The sequence below is a fragment of the Acipenser ruthenus genome, chromosome 5 (assembly GCF_902713425.1).
Source record: "Acipenser ruthenus chromosome 5, fAciRut3.2 maternal haplotype, whole genome shotgun sequence".
NCBI classification, from domain to species: Eukaryota; Metazoa; Chordata; class Actinopteri; order Acipenseriformes; family Acipenseridae; genus Acipenser; species Acipenser ruthenus.
Window position 1 is genome coordinate 9,366,148 of NC_081193.1, and position 23,666 is coordinate 9,389,813.

At 37.0% G+C, this 23,666-nt stretch overlaps 1 protein-coding gene across 2 annotated transcripts; it reads left to right on the top strand.

Annotated features, from left to right (window-relative positions):
• LOC117972403 (transcription factor E2F6-like) lies at positions 1 to 19,539 on the top strand. Of its 2 annotated transcripts, none has more exons than XM_059023619.1 (8): positions 1 to 217; positions 587 to 693; positions 15,574 to 15,626; positions 16,143 to 16,359; positions 16,439 to 16,597; positions 17,013 to 17,127; positions 17,590 to 17,751; positions 18,875 to 19,539. In XM_059023619.1, exons 1-8 carry the CDS (start codon positions 68 to 70, stop codon positions 18,884 to 18,886), a joined length of 975 nt encoding a protein of 324 aa, XP_058879602.1. In that variant the 5' UTR covers positions 1 to 67; the 3' UTR covers positions 18,887 to 19,539. The 2 variants fall into 2 exon arrangements, with proteins under 2 accessions (XP_058879602.1, XP_058879601.1); XM_059023618.1 differs by having other exon boundaries at positions 2 to 217; positions 530 to 693; positions 18,875 to 19,536.
• The last annotated feature ends 4,127 nt before the right edge of the window (positions 19,540 to 23,666 follow it).

Genomic DNA, 23,666 nt, shown 5'->3' on the forward strand with positions numbered 1-23,666 from the left:
AGGCTTGGTGTGCAGCTATCAGCTTCCGGCCGGTAGTGTCAAACTGCAGCGTGGAGTTGTACAGATAATGGCTTTGCATTGTTGTGTTCCGTGTTGTGTGTCTGATTCTCGGTATGATCTCGAGAAAAAAATGTCTTTTCATCGCTTTCCCAAAGAAGCAAAGATGAGGAAAGAGTGGGTGCAGAAAATAAGAAGAGATATCGGTCCTAATTTTCAGGTAAATAACAAGAATAATCCAGTTTAGCGATGTATCTTCACATAACAATATGAGAAACGTAACCTCTTGATGCAGGACGTTGTGTAGTTTATCAAATTATTTATGAATTGGTAATGTTTTATAAATAAATCCAAATACATAATGTATGTACAATAAATTGTACTTTGTAAGTTAGTGCGTAACCCTGTAGCATAACTGTTATTAACTGTACTACAGTACTGTACAGTAAATTATTTCTTACATAGATTAAAGTGTTTAACAGTTGTCTCTTGACCGTAGCTTGATTTACTTACCAGTAACCTCATGTCCTAGATTACAGATAATACGAGGGTGTGCAGTAACCATTTCAAAAATGTTAACTTCATAAAGACTCTAACCGGAAAACGTACACTAATAGCTGGGACTGTGCCAACGATTTTCGAGTGGACTACTGAAAAACCTCCAAGGCCCACCTTGAAAAGGAGACATCGTGCCAGGTAAATGTTTATGGTGCTTTAACATGTAAAATCATATTCCTGTTACACAATTCATTAAAACAAATAGAGTGGGGTGCAAAACAAAATTGTGGACTGCAATTAAAAAAAATGTTAAAGGGGTTCTATCAATCTGGGATATTACCTTAAATAATTTTATATTAAATCATGTTTCTAATCAGGGTGACCTGGAATACTTAATACCTCAACAGCTCTGGATTTAAAGTTAACCTGTAACGATAGTCTGAAGCAATGTGCACAGCTAATCAATTTAAAATGAGGTGCACGTTTAGAATGAAGAGAGATTTAAAAATAAATAAATAAATAAATAAAACCCCAGTATGATTAACCACACCACTGGAAGTTTTATTCACCTATTACAAGTATCAAATTAATTTCTTTGAAAAAAATCATAACAAGCTGTATTTATGTAATTTAACATCTGTCATATTACATATGCAGTACAGCTACCTGAGCCCAGTAAGGAGACTCATTCTTTATCATTGACCGGAACGCCTTAGCCCTAACGCTACATCCATTCTCCTGCCTCTTAACTGTAAGGAAACATAACACTTGATTAATACCAATGCATGCAGAAACAACACACAAACAGATACTTAATATCACCACTGTACGGGTACAATACACTTAACTCACACACTCAAAAACACAAAATTGTACCATATATATTTCGTCCTTGACCTTTATTATATTAAGTTAAAGAAAAAAAATGGAAAAGAAAAAAAAAAATTCTCAAGTTATTTACAAAAATATAAAACGAAATACAGCTGCAACTTAAGTTCACGCCACATCCTGTGCAACATAAATGGCGATTAATAATTCTTTGCTTTTTGGTATTTGTGATATTCTGGTTGATGAAATGTCCCGAGATGAGGGTCTCATTGGTATTGAATTCCTAAAATCAGGAATGTTAGTATTAGTATATACTTATATTTATATTTGATTTGTTTGTAAATCTGTTTATTTTTGCATTTTAATACGCGGCGTAAATACCCTCCGTACCTTACCATTGTTGGTATTGTACCAGCGTGGTGTTTGTGTCTTGTAAATAAATACTGCGCGTCTGTGCGGCGTGTTCAAACCGCATCTATCTCCGTGCCTCCTTTCTGGCTCTCGGCTGCCTGCTTCAGCCGTGGTAACAACCCGAATCCATCACAAGTAGCCTTTTTAGAAGTTTGATTTTAATAAAACAATTATTTATTAAATGCCTACACAATTGCTTTTGTTTACAACTAGACTACTGTAGTACAATTTATTTCCAAGTTTATTTCTAAGCTACTTGTATTTAAAATGTATTGTCTAAGAATATAAGTATACAAGACAGAAATGCAGTTTTTCTATGTATCTTAAGATTTATTTAAAAAAAAAACATGCAAGTGATAAATGCATCAATTTCATGAATTTTATTATTCTGTTAATTTCATATATACAATTACATTTTTTTTTTCCTCTCCCGGTTTTATTATTGTTGTCCGATACAGTTTTGTAAGTTCTTTTTAAATGTCGCCATTTTTTGTCACATACTACTGAACTTATAAAACTGTATCCAACCGCCTGAATATTTAATGCAATTCTGTCCCAGACACGTTTCTTCTGGCCAGGTTTGTGGAACTGCTCCTTGTTAATCCGGAAATATTCACTCCCTAGAAGAAAATAAATAAATAAATTGCAACCAGTAAATCCATATTACAAAACTTTACGGTACCGGTAGTTATTATAGCAAAAGAGCAGGTGGCCATCTCCGTGCGCTCACTCTGATCACTGATGCAAAATGCTCAGGAGCGCTCTGAGCGGCTCAGCAGGAACGGAACCGAGCAAGCCGTTAAATTGGTTATTTTACAGACCGGAGGGTCGAGCTGTGCAGCTCCTGTAGTCGTGCGTGCGCGCGCGCAGCTCTTAACCACGTCTTCCACGATCATTTCATAAACAAGGACGTAAACAATACAACGAATAAATATTCCACGGACAGTTTCAAACACACTCTTTTTTATACTATTCTATTCTCATTCACCCGAACGGAAATATATTTTTGTAGGCTATTTCGAATCAACAGTGTAATGTTAAATAAACTTTTCCAAGGAGTGTCATTTTCATCGCAACTCCAAAGTTAACACTAACTACTATTTTAAGTTACAGTAAGTTCATACAAATAAGTATAACAGCGACTGTCCTTTTATGGGCCTTGACGTGAAGTCACTAAACCTACAGTACAGGGACAGAACAAGAACTGGAACTTTTGGTCTCGTACATTGACTGAGTAAATGATCTTTAATTTATATATATATTTTTAAATCTATGTCATTTTATTAAGGGAGACCGGGGTTAGTTGTTACAGGGGGCATTAGCACATGATCTTGCTCTGGGAAGGTCTGATTATGTGGTAGGATGCACTGCATCGTATGTATTTATGTATTTTTTTTTAAATATCAGCACTGTATGAATCTGCCCCAGTAAGAACTTACCCCAGTAACTGAAAAAATTATAAAATGAGGAACATGTATATGTGGCTACTATACACACAGTGATCTCCAAGTGCCAGAAATGCAAACCTTACAGATATTTTTATATTTTCAACTCTTGAAGACTTAGTATTATAAATTATTTCCATAATGAAATTCTCAATTAAATCATTAGTAGAAAAAAAAGATTAAATGAGGCGACTCAGCCAATGATGATTGAAGTAGCAGACCCCAGGTATATGTAGGTGCAGAAAATATTATAAAACTGTTAATAAAATAAATAAATACTGATCATGGTACTTATTTAATTTGTTAAAAGTTAAGTTTTAGACTTATTTAATTGATTTTATTTATTTATTAATCGGAGAATTTCGTTTTATTGCGGAAAACTAGCATCCCTGTTAATTACTAAACATTCACCTGACATACGAATCAATCAATCATTCGTTTTCTTTAGTCACGTAAATTTAAAACACACTCTAATTTGCAATAACGCCTTGTTACCAGACTGTGCCTTTAGAAAGTGCATTGAACTGTGAGAAGGAAAAGGGGTCTGCTGTGGTCAAATTGGCTGCTGCTGGGCTATCGCATGCTGTATTGCGGTTCTGGTTTGTACCCCCGGATAGCAGCTAACAGACATTTAAATTAAATCACAGACGCCGTGCCGTGAGCTGCTCACTGTGAGAAGTCGTCACTATGGTGCAATACATGGTTAAGGGCTGCCCCAACAAATCTTATCCGAAAGCGGGGTTCGCAAACCGACTTCACAAGCGCTTTTTCAGCTTCCCCAAAGACGCCAGTCGAGTTAAAGTGTGGCTGGCAGCGTTAAGGGAGACAGAGCGTATTTCTACTATTAGTGATCACCATCAGATTTGCGAGGACCACTTTCTGAAGCACCACATAACGCGGTTTGGGGTTTGTAAAGATGTGATTACAAACACAAACTAACGGACACAATGTAGTATCCTGTTTTTTTTTTAGAAATGTTCAAAAACCTGCAGTACAAAATATGGCCAGGTCTTAGAGACGTTGATGTGTGTGTGTGTTTTTTCCAGTTACACGTATTAATTGCAACATTGGTTTGCAGTGTCCCAGCCTGTTTGGGATATTACTTAATTCCATGTTTTTTTTTTTTTAAATACCCTTCTATGCTGAGCACGCGCAGCTTCCTTTTCGCGCGGGAAGTTCACTATAGTCTACCCTAGACTATCACAACCCCCCACACCGCTACTGCCACCACCAAAAAAAACTACCCCGTTCACATCTTTTCTGTTTAAAATGTTGACAATGTTTTATTAATTGGCAATAATTAGCAGGAGTTTTATTGGCTAAATTATAGGGAACCACATGTTACGTGTTTAGGCACGTAGTTGTGTATTTCCGCCGTCTAACACAAGCTTACCAGGAAGATGGGTTAAAGTTTTTATTTTTTTACATAACATTTATTTTTGCTATTGTTGGTTTTATTAAGAATGTGTTTTTAGTATAAAATAGTATATATGTAGAGTGTTTATCTAAAACGAGTAAAATGTTAAAGTATATGTGTAGTGGGTGGAGTTGTACCGCATATATAAGCACAGTGGTTTAGTGGGGTTTTTTTTGTTTGTTTGTTTGAAGTGCTCAGTTTGTCTGCTCGTTAGGAGACTACAGTTAAAACATCTTAACTAGTAGGATCATTTTAGAGAGCTTACGTGTTCCGAAGCCAGTGTGACACAGTAAATTGGCGGTGTCATGGCAAATTTGCCCCCCTGGTTACATAAGAGCCTTTGCAGTAAATATGAAATATTGTTTAATTAATGTACAAAAAACATTCAGGGCTTGAATTGCAGCGCGGGATCGCGGGAATCGCTCATTTTCCAGATTGCTCCCACATATCTGCAACTTTCAGTGCGGAAAAATCTCGTAGAGATATTTTAAGATACCAAGTTACTGTATTTGTCACCCAATTTATAATGCCTGAAACGCTACAACAATCTGTAAGGAAGTGGGTGTCGGCGACAAAAGCACTACGAGCCGCATTCTGAGTAGTTAAAGTAAAGTAGTGCTGGACATGCCGGGAGACTATTCTCTCGTACGTGATTGTCGGCCGCTATCTTTAAGCAGTATAGAAACTCAGTACACTGCAGTAAATAAACGGCTTTGAAAATAAAAATACGATATTAAGTCTATCTAGGTGTTTTGCAAGCGGTGACTTTTACTTAAAAAACAAACAAAACAAACAAAACAACAAAAAAAAAAAAAACCCGGCCCCATTCATTTTGGGACGCCAGCGCACCAAAGGTTACGTACATATAACTCAGGCACCATAAAAACCACCTACCTGGCTTGTTTAAAAGTACAGACGCGGGGCTTTCCAAAGACTTGGGTGTATGCGGTTGCGGTGCTCCTAGCCGGAAGCACTGTATCGTTGGAAAGCTTAGATGATGCAGTAAATATCGTTTTTATATGAAAGTGCATTTGTTTTTGTTTTTTGTTTTTTTTTTGCAATTCCCCCTAAAATTGTGGAATCTTCCCCTGCCCCCTGCCCCCCCCGTTGACTGCAGCATAGGGGGGAAATTCCCCCCATCACACAAAAATAAAATTCACCACAAGTTTACCACAAGTTGTAGTATATATGTACTATATATTATATATTTAAAAATGATTTGAGATCTAACAGTGGAGTTGTATTTCATATTATGATTGGTTTAAGTTCTGTCAAATACCTTTTGAAAAGTAAGACAAAGCAGAACAGTTTAAATGCACAGCTGTAACGCAAACGATATATTAATTGTAACTTTTCAAATAAAAAAATGTGTTTAACAATATTAGAAGTATAGTCTGATAATTTCTACAAATTTGTGGGTAGTCATGTTGATGTTTAGGCTATAGTCTTGCTATGCTTGTATATGGATCATAATCGGGGAGTTACACATACAGTTGCAGACAAAAGTATTGGCACCCTTAACTAAATAGATCATTCAAGACATTAAGGTCACGTATAAGCGTTTGTGTGTTAGATGACTTTGTACAGTTATTTCCTACACTGCTATGCCAGATGTTTCTTTAAATCCTTGGTTGTTAATGGTGGTTTTTTTGCGGGCTGCTCGCACAGTAACTAGTTACTGTAACAAGTGGTTTTCTAACATCCTTTGTTTTGACCATGCTGTGCTAGTACACAAACTACTTTTGCTTCAGTTTTTATGTGCGTGTTTTAGAGCTAATGGTATTTTATAGTATTGCTAAATTGATAAGTAGTGGTTTCTAATTGATGAATAGTGTTTTAACTAGCTCAATTAAGACTAACCTTATGGTATATGATAGGGGTGTAAATTGTTGAGTTTAAACTGTCAAATGTTTTTAATTTTGCTAAATCGTTTAAACTTTGCAAAAATGTGCAGGTCAAATATTAAGAAGCGGGTGTCTGCAAATAACGGCTACTCGGTGTTTTTTTTTTTTTTTTTTTTTTTATTATTCCTACCTTTGTCACGTGGCATCATTGTCCTTGGATATTCACCTCCCAATGTCCAGCATGCTTTTGGTCACGTGACTAGTCTGCTTCTATGAAGCTGGATCTAGCGTGGAGGAAGTGGGGCCCAGACATGCAAGCGAAATGTTAGGAAATGCGATTTAAAATTCAGGCTGAAAACATAACAAGGTTGATTATTGAGACGAATGGCATGCAACCAATTTCAATTGTGGAGATACCGGATTCAACTTTAATGTCTTTTGTTGAGCCAGATTATTGAAGGCTGTGTTGATCCCTTTTTTTAAAAAATTATTTTACTATTCTGGTAGGGCTCCCAGAATGGAAAAAAATCGGGAATGGGCAAATTACATTTTTCAAAATGACCAATTCTGTTTTTATTTAAGATTTAATAACATAATGTGAACATAAATAACATTTTTACATTAAATCTATTGAATTCATTTTTTTTTTAAGTCCCTGAGGTACTATAGTCTTAAAGCAGTCCAGTAGTAACAATGTACTGTAGGGCAGTCAACAAATAAAGGTGTTTTGAAAAAATAGCTTATTGCTGGCATTACAATATACAGACTAGTCAAATAAGGGGCATTATTACAAAAGTAAACCATTTTCATAAAATTACAAATTAAGTACAATGTTCAGGACACCTCTCTCCCATCTGTAGTTTCATCTGCAACAACGCAGACTGGTTTATGCTGTACTTGCTGTAAAACTGCTTGCATTTGTTTCTCGTATGCCCTGGATAAAGTTGCCTTAAGGACTCTTCATCTAGTTTTTTAAATTAAGGGGGCCAGATTGGAAAAAAGTTAGGAGTAGGTGGGCCAAAGTATTTTACTCTGCACATTTTTAAGCAATAATAAATATTATATAACTTAATGTTCATATTGTAGTGATCTCTTAACGCAAGCAGGCGCATCACACAGGACTAGGCAATCCATACACAGTCGGAGGGCGGGCGCGAACTCGGGACCTCTCGCACTAAAGCATAGCGCCGATACCGCTGTACAAAAGAGCCGGCTCCTTTGCAAGGAGCGTATATCGGGCTTATGTCCCTGTGTGTGATTACGTTACCTACCAGCCCTGCTGCTGCCTTCCCCCGTGCACGCTACAATATATTGAACAAGACTTACACATTTTATCATTACAAACATTTTAAAATGTATGTGACATTAATAGTATAACTGTTAAGAAGAGATCAGCACCTCTAACTACTGTGCCCTCTGGATATGTATTTCTAAAAGCTCCTTGTTTGGTTTCACAATGCCTTTTCATATTGTATTCCCTAACTACTGACACATTAATTGCACAATAAACACATCGGCTTTGCGTTTTGTGCATTTGGTAAAATAAATGTTATTGGTCCACTTGTTGAATCTACAATTTTCACCATGCTCTGTTCTATAGCAGAGACAGCCATGTTATAGCAACATTTAAAAAAAAAAAAAATACTCTGTGTACGTAGTATTATTAAGGAGTTAATGATAAATTAGAAAAGTTATAAAACTAACCTCAACCACCGTGCCGTTTCCTTGTGTTGAGCGGGTGACAGAGTAACGGATTTGTGATAACTAAATAAATACATAAATTCAATATTTTTAAGTGATGGGGGGGTTGACTATCGTTTTTTTTGTTTGTTTGTTTTTAAGGTACTTCTCACTTTTCTGTATATACGACTCCAAAATTATTCCACATTATAAACTCACAAAACGATGAGTTGTTTTTTTGGAACAACTCGACTCATAGAGCACACAGGCAGTGCCGCGACAGACTGACTGTCCATCAGCGTAACGCCCACAAAACCACCTGTTTTTCTTGTTATCCAATGATCCAAATAAATATACAAAAACGTTTTATACAAGCGTCATCGTGACAAGCGTCATAGCTGGGCTTCTGGGTAGTGTAGTTTTCAAAGCAATCCATCATTTTTGTGCAGTTTTTTGTTTGTTTTAAAGGTGCATTTGCAAAGCAATCCATCATTTTTGTGCAGTTTTTTGTTTGTTTTAAAGGTGCATTTGCAAAGCAATCCATCATTTTTGTGCAGTTTTTTGTTTGTTTTAAAGGTGCATTTTTTGTGCAGTTTTTTGTTTGTTTTAAAGGTGCATTTTTTGTGCAGTTTTTTGTTTGTTTTAAAGGTGCATTTGCAAAGCAATCCATCATTTTTGTGCAGTTTTTTGTTTGTTTTAAAGGTGCATTTGCAAAGCAATCCATCATTTTTGTGCAGTTTTTTGTTTGTTTTAAAGGTGCATTTGCAAAGCAATCCATCATTTTTGCGCAGTTTTTTGTTTGTTTTAAAGGTGCATTTTTGTGCAGTTTTTTGTTTGTTTTAAAGGTGCATTTGCAAAGCAATCCATCATTTTTGTGCAGTTTTTTGTTTGTTTTAAAGGTGCATTTGCAAAGCAATCCATCATTTTTGTGCAGTTTTTTGTTTGTTTTAAAGGTGCATTTTTTGTGCAGTTTTTTGTTTGTTTTAAAGGTGCATTTGCAAAGCAATCCATCATTTTTGCGCAGTTTTTTGTTTGTTTTAAAGGTGCATTTGCAAAGCAATCCATCATTTTTGTGCAGTTATTTGTTTGTTTTAAAGGTGCATTTGCAAAGCAATCCATCATTTTTGTGCAGTTTTTTGTTTGTTTTAAAGGTGCATTTTTTGTGCAGTTTTTTGTTTTGTTTTAAAGGTGCATTTTTTGTGCAGTTTTTTGTTTGTTTTAAAGGTGCATTTTTTGTGCAGTTTTTTGTTTGTTTTAAAGGTGCATTTTTGTGCAGTTTTTTGTTTGTTTTAAAGGTGCATTTTTTGTGCAGTTTTTTGTTTGTTTTAAAGGTGCATTTTTGTGCAGTTTTTTGTTTGTTTTAAAGGTGCATTTTTTGTGCAGTTTTTTGTTTGTTTTAAAGGTGCATTTTTGTGCAGTTTTTTGTTTGTTTTAAAGGTGCATTTTTTGTGCAGTTTTTTGTTTGTTTTAAAGGTGCATTTTTGTGCAGTTTTTTGTTTGTTTTAAAGGTGCATTTGCAAAGCAGAATTCCATTCCCAAAATGCCCATTTCTAAAATTCCCCACCCTTGTCTTTGAGGATGAAGGCCTCAGTCCACTTCATGAAGAAATAAGTAGCCGTCCAGCAGTAGTGGTTTCCTCCCTTCGATGGCTGGAATGGTCCAATGAGATCAACACCTAAAACAAATTAATTATATCAACAATTAAGGAGGATTTGGTCAATAGTATTATATATAATAAAGATCTATCCATGCATTACATTAACAAGTTCAATTATACAAATAGGAATGAGAACACATTTTTCCTCTATACACTATTTACTTGTAGGACAGCAGTATATGGACCTAAACAGTGCCCAAGACACTTTTAACAGGCTGTATTCTCTATGTTTTCTTCTGTACTGCTACCTAAATGTAGTAGTTATGTCATCCAGATCTGTCACAGCATTTGGAAAAGTCATTAAATAACAACTTTATGGCAATTTCTTTTAGATTAATTGCCAGGGATGGGACACCTTTTTTTATGTTCTAGGGCAGTCGTGTTGCATCTTTTTGTACTGGAGATTGTCCTGATGCACCTATCTGTACAAAACATAGCAGATTTCTGCCTAGTGGGCGATTGGGATGTTAACTTAATCATGTGACTATGACATTTGCTCTAATTAGTCTGTAAGCTGCAACCTGTTAATTGTTTTGCAGGCACATGCTTACAATCTCTTAACTGGCTAGCAATGTACCATGGAGAAACATCCTCAAAATTCTGGATCTTAAGGGAAACAGTAATGATGAAACAAGTAATACTTAAATCATGAATGGAAAAGCTGCAAGCTGCAACAAATTATTATTATTATTATTATTATTATTATTATTATTATTTTAAATAAATTACCCAGTGCTCCACGTCCTTTACAATCCCTTTCCAGTAAAATCGCTGATTGATTTTCACCATCATCCTCTTGATCCCAAAGTGTCCTGCGTGAACTCCAATCAGAATGGCAGTCTTCTCCTCTTCATCGGTCACAACCCTTTGAGACACTCTCCATTCTTCTCAGGGACATACAGGTACTTGCCTGACAGATAAAACAAAAGGAAAGATAATATTACAATAAATACTTCAATGAGTGAAGGTTTTTAAATGAATGTTTTTAAAAAGACTAAAAACCTATTCAAAAGAATTAGAAAAGCACTCATTGTAATACAACCCTTGAAAAGACCACTGACACTACTGACATGTTGTGGAAAACTGTCTGTCTTTTTATACTGGTAATTTCTTAGAAACACAGACTCAAGTTAAGGTATATTTATATATAAAAAATCTATATTGTTTATTTAAATGTTATATATTTATTGGAGTTAATTAGTTCCTACGTTCCCGCTAGCTGCTTGCCAACTATTTCTCGAAGTCTGCCACGGTGGCGAAGGCTTTGAAAAATGTACTTGTGTAAGACTGTCAGCATATTCGGTGTGTGCTGGTAGATTAATCAATACAGGCTGTTTTAGTTTGAGTTCATTTTGCTCTTTAGCTTGATCACGAAACAAATGCATGCCACAAACGTGTTTGGCGGGTGGACAGAGGCTCTAATTAGAACAGTCAGCGGACGGCACTACTTGTAAAAAACAATAAAAACACATGGCATCCAAACGGGGGGGGGGGGGGGGGGGATGTTATAAAACAAACTTTACAGACCAATTACCAGAATCATGTTCCGAAAGATGTAGCCCAAGGAATACCAGTCACCCATGTACACGCGACTAAAATATGACAGTGATACTAGTCACAGGGAGGCAAGCCAGAAACACGCAGCTTCAAGATCACAGCTAAGGGTTTTTTTTTTTTTAAAACCTTGTGCAGAAGTTGGCCATCTCCCGAAATTTAATTAATTGGTTAATTTGTTGCTAATCAGGAGATGGTCACCAGTATAAAAGCCTGCAGTTTTCTGCGCTCTGGGTTGGTGTTTAGAGGAGAGAGCGAAAAGGAAAATGAAAGGATCAGTGAAGGCCACTGCCCAGCCTGACCTTATGTTTGTTTTGTTTAGTGTTCGTGAATTTGTTTTTGTTTTAAATATAATTTTTTTCTCTGAGCAGTTTTTTTGTGAAACTTTTTAATTTATTTTTGTGTTGATAAAAATAGTGTTGCAGTGCGCCTTGCACCTGAAGTACTGTGCCTTATCTGCAGTTCCTGTTTCTGTCCTGACATCATCACTCAGCCAGCCCTGTCACATGTGGAAATGGTTTATTTAGTCTTTTCATAGTCATTCCAAAACTGCGCATCAATACAAGACACCATTATCAAGGCAGGAAAGGGCATAATGTGAAAGAAAGACAGTTAAAACAAGTGTCTGTTGTGAAGATGGTATTATTTACTGTAGCCTAATGCAAGATATGTTGTAGGTGTAAGAAAGTACAAGGTAGTAGATCATGTACATTCACCGCTTATAGAACAGCATTTTCTAACAAATGTGTAGGCTAGTTCCATTAAAACCATACACGTTTTCTAAGATGCAGAGTTCAACAGCTCAAACAGCCAGGTGACTGTAGTGGTCACTGGGATCTCCATTCGCAGTATGTGGAAGTAACAAACATCTATGCAGTGTCTCATCACCTTTGGGCAAGTGGTTCTGAAGAGCTTGTTTAATTCATCAGAAGCTGTGACCGATTAGAGAAAGATGTCACACCAGTGATATACATGTAGACTATGGCTTATTAGGTCAAGCTTGCAAAAGAAGAATGCCCATACCAGGTTTTGTAAAAATTAGTTTAGTGTAGTTAAAAGTTAGTGTAAAGTACATATAAAATGGACGGGGGCCTCCGCTATATTCCTCCCCACCCCTGAAACATTTGCTTGGGACTTCATGCTTTTATTGCATTTGACACTTCCAAGCATAACCATGATGTGCTGTTACTTGTTTTATTAATAACATGGAAAAAATACCTGCCCAGAGAGGCCAGAGTTGCCCATCCCTGCTTTACTGGAATTGAATGAGAAAGGGTTCAATCTTCCAACACACTCTATTAAGCAGAGAGAGCATTTGGGGAATGAGATGCCCAGAATCCAATCACAGAGGAGAGGGTAGCCCTAGTTTTTTTAGTAAGGCACTTTATATATTAATGTCTCTGCAGCGTTAACTAGTTAACAGCAATGACATCTAAACCACGTGTACCCTGCTCGATGCTGCTCATAGAGACAAGGTTGGTCGCACACTCAAAAATCTCTTTTAGACTTGACTGCTGGTAATTTAATTTGTCAGATTCCTCGTTCATTTTGTTTAAAAACCTTTTTGTTTTTTATTTAAAACCAAACCATGAAACGCAACAGATTTCGACACAGTATGTATGAGGCTGTGTGGACCAGTGGTTAAAGAAAAAGGGCTTGTATCCTCGAGGTCCCTGGTTCAAATCCCAGTTCACTCACTGTGTGACCCTGAGCAAGTCCCTTAACCTCCATGTGCTCAGTCTTTTGGGCGAGACGTTGTTGTCTATGCAGCTGATGCATAGTTCACACCCCCTTGTCTCCTGTAAGTCATCTTGGATGAAGGCGTCTGCTAAATAAACAAATTAATATATATGTACATTACATAAACTATATACAAACTTGCCATTGTTCTGGGTTTGTGCCACCTGTGTTCTGTCTCCGTTCAGCTATGAACTGGAGGAACAGCAGTTATTTTCTAAGCTGTGTGTAGTGTAGTAGTGTGCTGTCTAGAACAGAAGTGTGACAATGGAAGCACTTTCAGCTGCACAAGAACAGTGGCAGTGGACCAAGATCACTAGGCTTGAATCCCTTAATACGATCTTTGATAAAAACAAGAAAACAAAACATAGATAACATTTCCGTTTAATAAAATAAATTAAAAAAATGAATACATAAATTCAGACAATCAACATTAGAAAAATCATTCTAAAACATAAGTATAAGAAACAGTAGTGTTGGTCTGTTTAGTAAGAACATTTTGTGTCTTATGGAGTGTGGCAGGGCGGATGCTCTGCTAGTTCACGGGTATGTTTGTGTGGGGGGAATATTGGGTGGCAAGGAGCGAGTTAAAATCTTCCCAGCCAAAACATACGTGGGAATGTGGCTGGAGCCATCAATTGAATAAATTAATAATTAAGGCTCCAGCCACAGGTGTATAAATAGGGTGATCACACGTGTTCAACTGGTTAGTGTTGATTTAGTGTCTGTGGAGTTTTTTTTACGCTTTGTGAATTTTTGGTGTAGCCTTTTGTTTTGGCCCTTGAGCCGTTTATGTTGTCAACTGTGTTTTGTACTGTTTTTATTTTGTTTGTTTATATATTCAATGTGCACATCAGTGCTTTGAACTTGCCTTCTCTGCCTCCTGAGGCCTCTTCCTGTCTGCCTCCTGAGTCCTCTTCCTGGTTATAACAGCCTGGCTAGTGACATCATCCTTGTCACATACAGTTATTAGTAAAAGGTGTGTTTATTTCATGCTAATATTAGACCCATGAGATAGCAGTGGTGGGAACTTCACTTTTCCTTCGCCAGGCAGAGCCTTCACTGTACGCCACAATTGTCCACTAAATCCAGTACCTCCTGAGAAGCCGGGTCATGGAGTGCGCGATGAATCCACCTCTAGTGGATAAACCCGGACTCTCCATCCTTGCTGTTCCACCTCAGAGGCTAACTCGGCATAAGTTTCTTCCTCTCATGCCTCCTCCACGGAATTCTCTCTGTTGGCTCCACCAGGAAAATAAGGCAGGCAGAGACTGACCACAGGACAATATCAGGTCAAAGGGTAGTGTAGCAGTCTCAGGTGGGCTCAAACTAACCCCTTGGTACTGACAGCATATCATTGTTGCACAGGCGCCAGTGCTTCACCTATGGATGGATTTAGACTGCTAAACATAAGGTTTGTCTGCTGAAGGCTACATTTCTTAAAATCCACAATTGCAACTTTGAAAGTAAGCAGTTACTGCAGTAAACAGCTTGTTCACTTATAAAACAGTATGGGAATTTATTTTTATCAAGGTATTTACACCAAAATACAATTTGCACTTTTTTTTATAATTTTTTTGGTTAAATAAATGTTACAAAACTAGTAATTGATACTTTTAAGTTATGCATTTGTCTCTTTAAATTAGTTGCTTGTTACAAATTTTGGTGTAAAGACATGCATTTTCCAGTTTAAACAAAGTTTAATGACTTGTGATGTCATGGCCATTGCAATGATATGTCTAATAGGATACTGTAACAAGGGGGGTTTGTTACACATGTGGGTCATCCCTGAACGATAGTGAGGTGTTGACATGCCGCACAGGTGTGCAGATTTAATAAACACAAGTGCTGACACTTGGGTGCCAGCGACTCCTACCTCTTCATACAGCCTCGGCTGGGTGTTTCCTTCACAAGCACCGTCTTCCGTTGAAGGGTTGCGTAGTAGTTAATCCTGCGGCGCGGACGCTCTCCTGGTTTGTGGTCGTGTACATGGGTAGATGCTCCCAGGGTTAGTGTTGGCTCCATAGCTTCAGCTTCCGGGTTGATACGAGTCTAACACAACAAACAAAATGCTATTTTATTACTGCCTTCCCAAACCAGCAGGACTGTGGTAAAGCAAAGAAGTGAATGCAATTGTTTGCAACTTAATTTACTGTTGCAATTTCATTTATTGTTGACGGATACATCTTTGTATGTATTGTAGTGCATAATACAATTTGAATCACATTAGTAAGAATTGATAAAGTAATGTACTACTGTGAATGTATTTTACTCAGCTAACAAAAAAAAACACCTTGCATTATGACATTAATACATGTTTGGCTATTCAAGTTTTAATGGGTACAAGGAAATGAAGAAAACATATTGGACTTTGAGACTGGCCTGCATGCAATCTGTTAATCATTTGATATTTGAAATATTTTTGGGGGGAGGGGCATTTTGACAATTGATTCTGTTCCCAGTTAATGTCTTTTTTGTTTGTTTGTTTGTTTGTCTTCTCAAAAGCATTGTTTCAGTCGTGGATGATGACCCCATGGATGGCACATATCTGGATCATAGTACGTTTCCCATACCTATGACTCAATATTAGCAATATCCTGTGATCTATGCCTTTGGGGTACATGCTTAACTTTTATAACCAGGTCTACTATAGAAATGGATTGCTCAGCAAAAAAAACAAAAACATTTCACATCCTGCATCATGACATATTAATATATAAAAATGTGTTCCATGAAGTTAATTCACCAGTCTGCAGTTTTATCCAAGCGTTGTATATCTTTATTATTAATAATGAAAGTGATTCCCTTTGTACAGTTAACAGCAGAACAGCTGTAAAACAACGGCATATAAAACTGTTGTAGGACAAAAACAGATCAAAGTATTACATTTCTTAACATAGTAACAGAAAGCTAAGGCAATAAGAATTTAGGGAAGCACAGATTACTTTGCCAATGTATCTTAATCTTATCTAACCAAATTAAGGTAAAACTATTGTTAGAAAACCATTTTTTTCTGAAATATGAGCCCCCTTTTATTAGAGGCTGATGGTGTTCGTGTATGTTTTTTTCCCCAGGTATAGACAAACCCCCAAAGGCACGATTTGATGCATCTCTTGTCCGTCTGACCAAGAGGTTCATGGATATGTTGCAGGCTGCTCCAGAAGGCATTTTGGATTTAAATAATGTAGCACGGACTTTGGGAGTACGGAAGAGAAGACTCTATGATATCACCAATGTATTGGATGGAATTGAGCTTATTCAGAAACGAACAAAAAATCATATACAATGGGTGTAAGTCAAAGTTGTTGCTTTTTGTTTTGTTTTTAAATTGCATACAAACTAAACCTTGTTTATCGTTCTTTTGTTGCAGCGGTTCAAGTCTCGGCAGTGGTCTAAAATGTGAAATGAAAAAGCATGAGCTGAAGAATGAGCTGATGGACTTAACTGCAATGGAAGAAGCTCTAGATGAAGTCATCAAAGACTGCGCTCGTCAGTTATTTCAATTAACGGATCAAAATGAAAATGCTAAATATCCTTTTTAAGGCATGTGTGAAATCTTTGCTAAAGCAAGTTATTAAATGCAAACCATTTTGAAGCCTGTATGAACATCATGATGCTTGTGATTAGTTGGGTGATAAAGGCTATTGGGGAAGGGTTATGGGTGGGATACTTGTGCAGCACAATCTGCAATGCAGAAAGATTGAGTTATGCAGTTAGGGTGGTTTGTGAGTGGTGTGGTGTGAGGGCTGTAGTATCTATTGGTGTCCACTGAGAGGCAGCACATACCCACGAATAATTTATTTTAACGCCTCTTCATTACAAAACTGCATTTTGCCTCTTCACATTGTTCAGCAGACTCCAGAAGTCGATGCATTCTATTTTAAGAGTCCTGGTAATATGGGGAGTCCTGAGCTGTGCATTTCTTTTCCTTTACAATTCAGTACAGCTGCTTATGTAACATATCAGGATATCCACAGAGTTCAAGCCTTTGAAGAGCAGGTTGTAATTGTAATCAGGTCTCCCGAGGAAACAAAATTGGAGGTCCCCCATCCTAAAGAGGTCTGGTATACATTTGTATAATAATAATCTGTGAAAGATATTTAAGTTTATGTACAGAATTTCATACATGGCTTGATTTAAGCTTTTAATATTTCAACCATTATGAAGATTTTGAACTGACATTTTAACAAGAAAAGTGTTTAAAAGGGATTATAGTTAATTAGAAATCTATGTGCTGGACTTCCATTCACTCTCTGACCTTGCATGCACTTTCAGAATACAATATTGAATGTTACCTCTCTAGCACGCCTTTCTGGTAGCCTGCTACTGTTTCACATACTAGGTCACCTAACCTCAGCAGTGTCTTCTGGGTGAAAGCATCTCTGTTAAGGGAAGCAGCTGGTTAGCTAATAGCTTTTTTTTTTTTTTTTTTTTAGGTGCAATAACCTAGAAAGTGTAAAACTACCCTCAGTTATGCAAGCCAAGCTTGAATTAGTTATTTGCTGTTCATTTTGATTTTAGGAAAACATTCAGATTCACATAAAGAGTTCCAAGGGTCCTGTTGATGTGTTCCTGTGTGAGGTAGACCAGAGAGATGAGTCCCAGCAGAATATTGATGCCGAGGGCACAAGGACCTTTTTAACACTAGAGAGCAGCATACACACACACTGCCCGTTGATAAAGGTAACTTGGGATCTCGTTTGTTATCTTTGCATAGTAGTGTAAAAGGTTTTTGTTGTATTTGTTTATATTTTTTTCACTTTGAATTATTCTTGATTTAGTCATATTAAGAATATACATATATATATATATATATATATATATATATATATATATATATATATATATATATATATATATATAGTGTGTGTGTGTGTGTGTGTGTGTGTGTGTGTGTATATATATATATATATATATATATATATATAAAATATGATCTTTTGGGCTGCTGAGAAAACCTGAAAGAAGGGATTTTAGCTAGAGCAAGGAGATGCTTTCTAACAGCCAATGAAGACTTAATATTCAAGTATTTTGGAAAAATAATTTTATATTTCCAAGTTTTCATTCTCAATTTACCAATATTTGGTTTCTTCAATTTGGAAATGCTATCATGGGTTTTCAGGAGTAATAATAGAGCCCATTTATTTCTAATTTTTCACAAATTAGTTTTTTTCAAATGGTCATTTTATTTCGTTTCATTACAGATACACATTAATAAAACTGAAACAGATGTATATCAATAATGGTATAGTATACATGTTTTAACTACATACATATTTATTAAACATTATCCTTTTTTTGTAGCATACTAATACAAAGTATAAGCAGACAAGCCACATTTTCCCCAAAAGGAATAAACCGCTAATGCTTAACGACGGTATCTTTCGACTCCCTTTCCAGCCGACAGTTGCAAAATCTGCATATCATTTTGTCACCGTCGGCTGCATTCATCCCCTTGTGCTCAAATTATTTGCAGTGTTTAATTGTTATGCACGATTTTAGAAACAAACAAATGTCTCTTCTCTTCCATCACAATTTGAATTCCCAAACAACTCACTCCAAATTATACATCTGCGCAAGTCCTAGTCAGAGCTTCCATTTCTCTTCAACTATGATTGCAAGTATTTATTTTAAGTATTTTATATAAACCTCCCAATTTTAAAAATGTCATTCTGTTTGCTTTACAGTGATTTCTCATTTTATATGTTGTATTTCGTATTTGCTAAAAACACAGGGCTCTATTAATATTCTCTTGATTTCAGAATTCCAGAGTATAAATTTATGCAGTCTTTTTATTTTCTCTTAGATCTGCCAATAAAATCATTAACTGTAAAACGAGTGTGCTTGGAAAATTCAGAGAATTGTTTTCACATGGGTCTAAGAAGAACCACAAGAAGACTCCTAGAGCCTGCGAATGTTGGCACTAAAATTAACATTTAATCATCTGAGATGTTGACTGGAAATCAATGAAATTTGGGTTGTTTTGTCATTTTTTGTTGTTGTTTTTTTCATAATCTAAATAAAACCACAAGGACCTTATGAAAAGGCTGTTTATTTGTAATATTGCTATAGTATCAAAATAAGCCTCCCAAAATCTAAATGTATTTATCTTGAATAACAGATTGTATATCTTAGAAAAGGTATGGGAGGGTTAATAATAATAATAATAATAATAATAATAATAATAATAATAATAATAATAAGTCTTCTGGAAAGCAGTAAATCATGTTTCTATCATTGCTTTCGATTACTTTCAGCCAGTCATTCTGCATCTTGGGTGTCTGGCAGACGTGGCAAATTCACTGATAAGGTCACTAACTTTTTCACCTCATAATACTGATCTACTAGGTTACAATGAAATGTTGCATCCCTCAGTTTGTTTATCTGTCTTTCGAGTACCTTGGTTCAGATTAATGTAACTTAATGTAATCTCAGAAACAAAAACTATCACTGTTCAATAAAAATGTTCAATAAAACTTTTTGTATGTCTGAACCAATTTTCATCCACAGGAACGTGTGTGTGTGTAGAATATATATATATATAAACTATGGCCCCCAAGGGAAGAACTACCTGTGGCTTCAGGCCTTATAGTTAAGGTTACGATTTTGGCACACTGATTTTTAATACATTTCACGGGTAAGTTGTGGGGGGAAAAAAAACGTAATTTGGTTTAGCTACATCAACATACAAGATTTTAAATAGTACACCAAAACCAATAATGTAAAAAAATACTGCTTTTGACTGCTGGCAAGTTTTAAATGTATAAAACTTTTATCTACCGCTTGCAGGAAATAAAGGTGTTGTATGAAAAATTGTATGAAAACAAGTTTCAAGAAATAAAATAAGTATTAATATTTTTTGAAGATGCAAGCCCACTTTTTGTATAAAAATAAATTAACAAGCGCTGTATGTATTTGAAGATCACAAACAAGAGTTTACAGTACCATACAATCTGTGATCGTTTACATGCTCGCGCAGCTAAACAATACAAATCTCATTCGCTGACCTACATAGCTACACGTAAATGCTGCGTGCATACACAACCAAACAATTTTCAGTGCATGACATACCGCATTTTTAAAGGAAATAAAGGCAGTGCCTAACCAAATGTGTTTTACATCCATTTCCATGATTTCACAGACTTTTGTTCAAATTCACGATTTCTGTGCCCTCTGACAAAATCGTAGCCTTGATTATAGACCCCTGTTGGTAACTATAGTTCTTCCCTTGGGGTCTTTAGTTTCCCACTATGAGCCGAGGTCTACAGTCCATATTTGTTTTATGAATCACTCAAGAAAGTAATGTTTTTGAAGTCCATAGCAGAGTTATTAAAGTTTTTTTGGCATAGACTTGTCTGTCCTGACTTTCTCGCTGCGTCATAGAATTCTCAGAGGAGTCTTGAGTTTGTGAACGTCGTATTTATTTACATCGTCGAGTTGGATTTGTTTGAATTTTAGGAAGTCAGAAAACCAGTGAAAACAATCTTTGTTTTGTTGTATATTTAGTAATTCATTTTTTGTTGTCCCTCTCCCTTTTTTTTTAACAATCTCCAACTTTTCTGAGGAAGTTAGGGTTAGGGAAAATAGATTTGTAACCAAATCAACTATGATGTCTCCGTTGTCTGACTTATTATTACTATTTTTTTATCTTGTAAAAAGCAATTCTAAATATTGCTTTGAATATAATTCTCAATAGCGGTCTATATAATAGCAATATTGCAGGAAATTTAGCTATTCTTATTCTTGTACCACTTGCCCTAGCATATTTGTCCCACTTCTGCTCACTAATGATTGGACAGCAACAAAACCAGGGGCAGATCTTTGACTCTCCCATTGGTTAAACCTACTCAAGACCTACAACTCTGTCCTGCCTCCACTCACTTATGATTGGACTGTCATGGAGAAAATACGTATCTTTTATTGGTTGATTTTATTTTCTATAAAAAAAATTCTGCACAATTTTAAATTGTAAAAAAAATTAATCTGCAATCAACTCTTTAGTTGATTAATCGGTCAGATTTAATAGTGCAACACTGACACATTAATGTGGACATTGTAATTGATGGTTGTGACCAGGATGACTTGTGCGTGACGTCAAACCAGGAAGTAGATAGACAGGACTGGGGTAGGGAAGCGGCATTTCTGCTGACAGCGCATTGGCTGTCTCCTCTAGCCAGGGCAATCCTGGCAGCGGAAATGCTGCCATTGGCAACACTGGCAGTGGCAATGCCGACAGCGCCAAGGCTGGATCCTTCAGCAAAGGCAGATCTTTCAGCAGTACAATGTACTCCGGAAGTGGCAGTGGCACTGGCAGCGGTAATGCTGCCCTCCGAGCAGGGCACTCCGACAGCGGGGGCTGCATACTCCGGCAGTGCAACTATTGTGGTTGGACGTGGTCTCCTCACCTAGCTTCAGCTCCTGGTGGCGGAGGTGGGTGCAACAAGTATTCTCCCCTTGGCGGCGAAGGCGGGAGCAGCGGGTAGTCTCTCTGCTGGGGACTGGTGCGGTTCTCCTCTGGGTCCTGGCGTGGACGTGCTTACTGCCTATGGAGCTAAAATAGGCATAGCCCCTCCCGATGGGATTAAAACCCATGTGGGCATTCCCATATCTGCAGCCAGGCAGTTGCATACCATGGCTGGGAGGGACGCTGGGCGATTGTTGTTCTTCCCAGGCTTCCCATTGCTCCCCATCTCTGGCCCACAGCAGGTCGATCGCCATTGGGATGGCCTCCACTTGGTGTGGGGTGTGGTAGTCGGGTGATTTTATATACCCGACTTCCCCAATGGTGAAGCACCACTCCTCCCCTTTCAGGCAGATGAGGCAGATGTCCATCTTCTCCACTCTCAAAAGCAATGACAAAAAAAATCCTCTTCAAAAAGAACACTGTCCCCACAGTACTGTTCCTGGCCTGGGTCTGTGGAGGCATTATTTTCCACAGGATAGTCTGTGGGTGACGTCAGACCAGGAAGTAGACAGACAGTACTGGGGTATGGAAGCACTGATGCTCACGTTTTAATAATAAATAAATAGTTTGAACAAAACAAAACACTAAACAAAATGGCACGGTGGCCAAAACAGACAAACATAACAAATACGGAACCAACAAGTACCGTGTTGGTGTAAAGCACGGGTAGCAATTGCTTTCTAGATGTATTAGTTTTATCTCACGACTCACGTCTCATTCCGCCTCTGAACACACTAACCCCGTTCAGCCAAAGCTTCTTGTTTTGATATTGTGGCCGAGGGATTAACTGGCTATCAATTACCTAGTTTATCACTCAACCACCTTCGGCATGGGTTTTTTCATATGCATGGTCAACAGCCAGTTTATCAGTTATCACTTGCTGTTGACCACACATTCTCACGATTTTATCTGAATTTTAGCTCCATCCAGGCTGTAAAACAATAACAAAAAAAAGTTTTTATCACACCAAACCATACATTTAAATAACAATAATAATACAAAATACACACAGGGGCGGCGGGGTCTTACCCGTCACATAATGCAGAGTGGGTGCAAGGTAAAGTCCTGTTTTGCATATCACAGGACTCCACCTGAGCCCTATTCTTGTGTCCTGTTCCCATAGAAAACTGTGGAACCTTATCATCTGTAACGTAGTGACAATAAAGAATTGTGGCAGGATATGTGCTTTGCTGGATTCAATGTGAAAATAAAGTATGGAATACATAACAATTAACAGCAAGCAATAAGAAACATGTTATTGTTGCCGTGCCAACTTGGGCAGTCCCAGAGCAGCCCAAATCCACTATACAACGACAAAACCGACCAAGTAAAGCATTTTTATAGTCATTGGGGAATAGGTGGCCCAGACCTCTCTGCAGTTTACAGTGCAATTCTCCATTGCTGCACAGCATTCTTCCCCCTTGTGTGCCAAGATGGTTTTCTTTGGTTGGCGACTGATCTGAAATGCCTGCTGTGCAAAAAAAACAATGCATGGATAGTTATACTTTTTATTTTTCAAGTACAGAAATTGTAATAAAAATAGTTATTTAAGAATACATATCATGGAATAATAAAGATTTTTAAAAATGTATGTGTATTATGCAGATTAAGGAGGTTCAACGTGTAAGGGATAACACACGACAGGGCATGGGTTTTGTTGCATTAACATACAGCTGTGGTTGGGTTGGAGGCACGAAGCGAAGCAACACAATCCCCAAGCCTGGGAGTGTGTTATTCCACTTATAAAATGGACATAATAATACATAGAAAAACAAACCCTTTTTTATATATATATATATATTTTTTAATTAACTTTTACTGTATATTCTTCCGCTTTGGAGAAAAAATAGTCCATCAGACACGGTTAAACTGGAGGTTTTCAATATTTCCAACAATAAATACAATAATAGAATACTGTTTTATCCCAGCCGGGATCAAAATAATTAATTGTAGCCCTGTCCAGCTACTTGCCTCAAACAAATTAAAACGAGAGTACATGCAGCTGAGAATGTGCTAGACCCGGGGGAAGGGCGAAATTTAGTTGCAGGCTTTGCAATGCGCTAGGCCGCGACGGGGGATAACGAGCTAAAATAACATTAAAACATGGCTAAAAACTTAGTGACTGTAAATTATA

Bases quoted from the DNA above. Each gene is read 5' to 3' on its own strand.
- LOC117972403 (XM_059023618.1), top strand. From the start codon at position 68: ATGGCTTTGCATTGTTGTGTTCCGTGTTGTGTGTCTGATTCTCGGTAT. The intron at 16,598-17,012 runs ATATCCTTTTTA...ACAATTCAGTAC, and splicing joins GATCAAAATGAAAATGCTAA to AGCTGCTTATGTAACATATC. The intron at 17,128-17,589 runs GTCTGGTATACA...TTTTGATTTTAG, and splicing joins AGGTCCCCCATCCTAAAGAG to GAAAACATTCAGATTCACAT.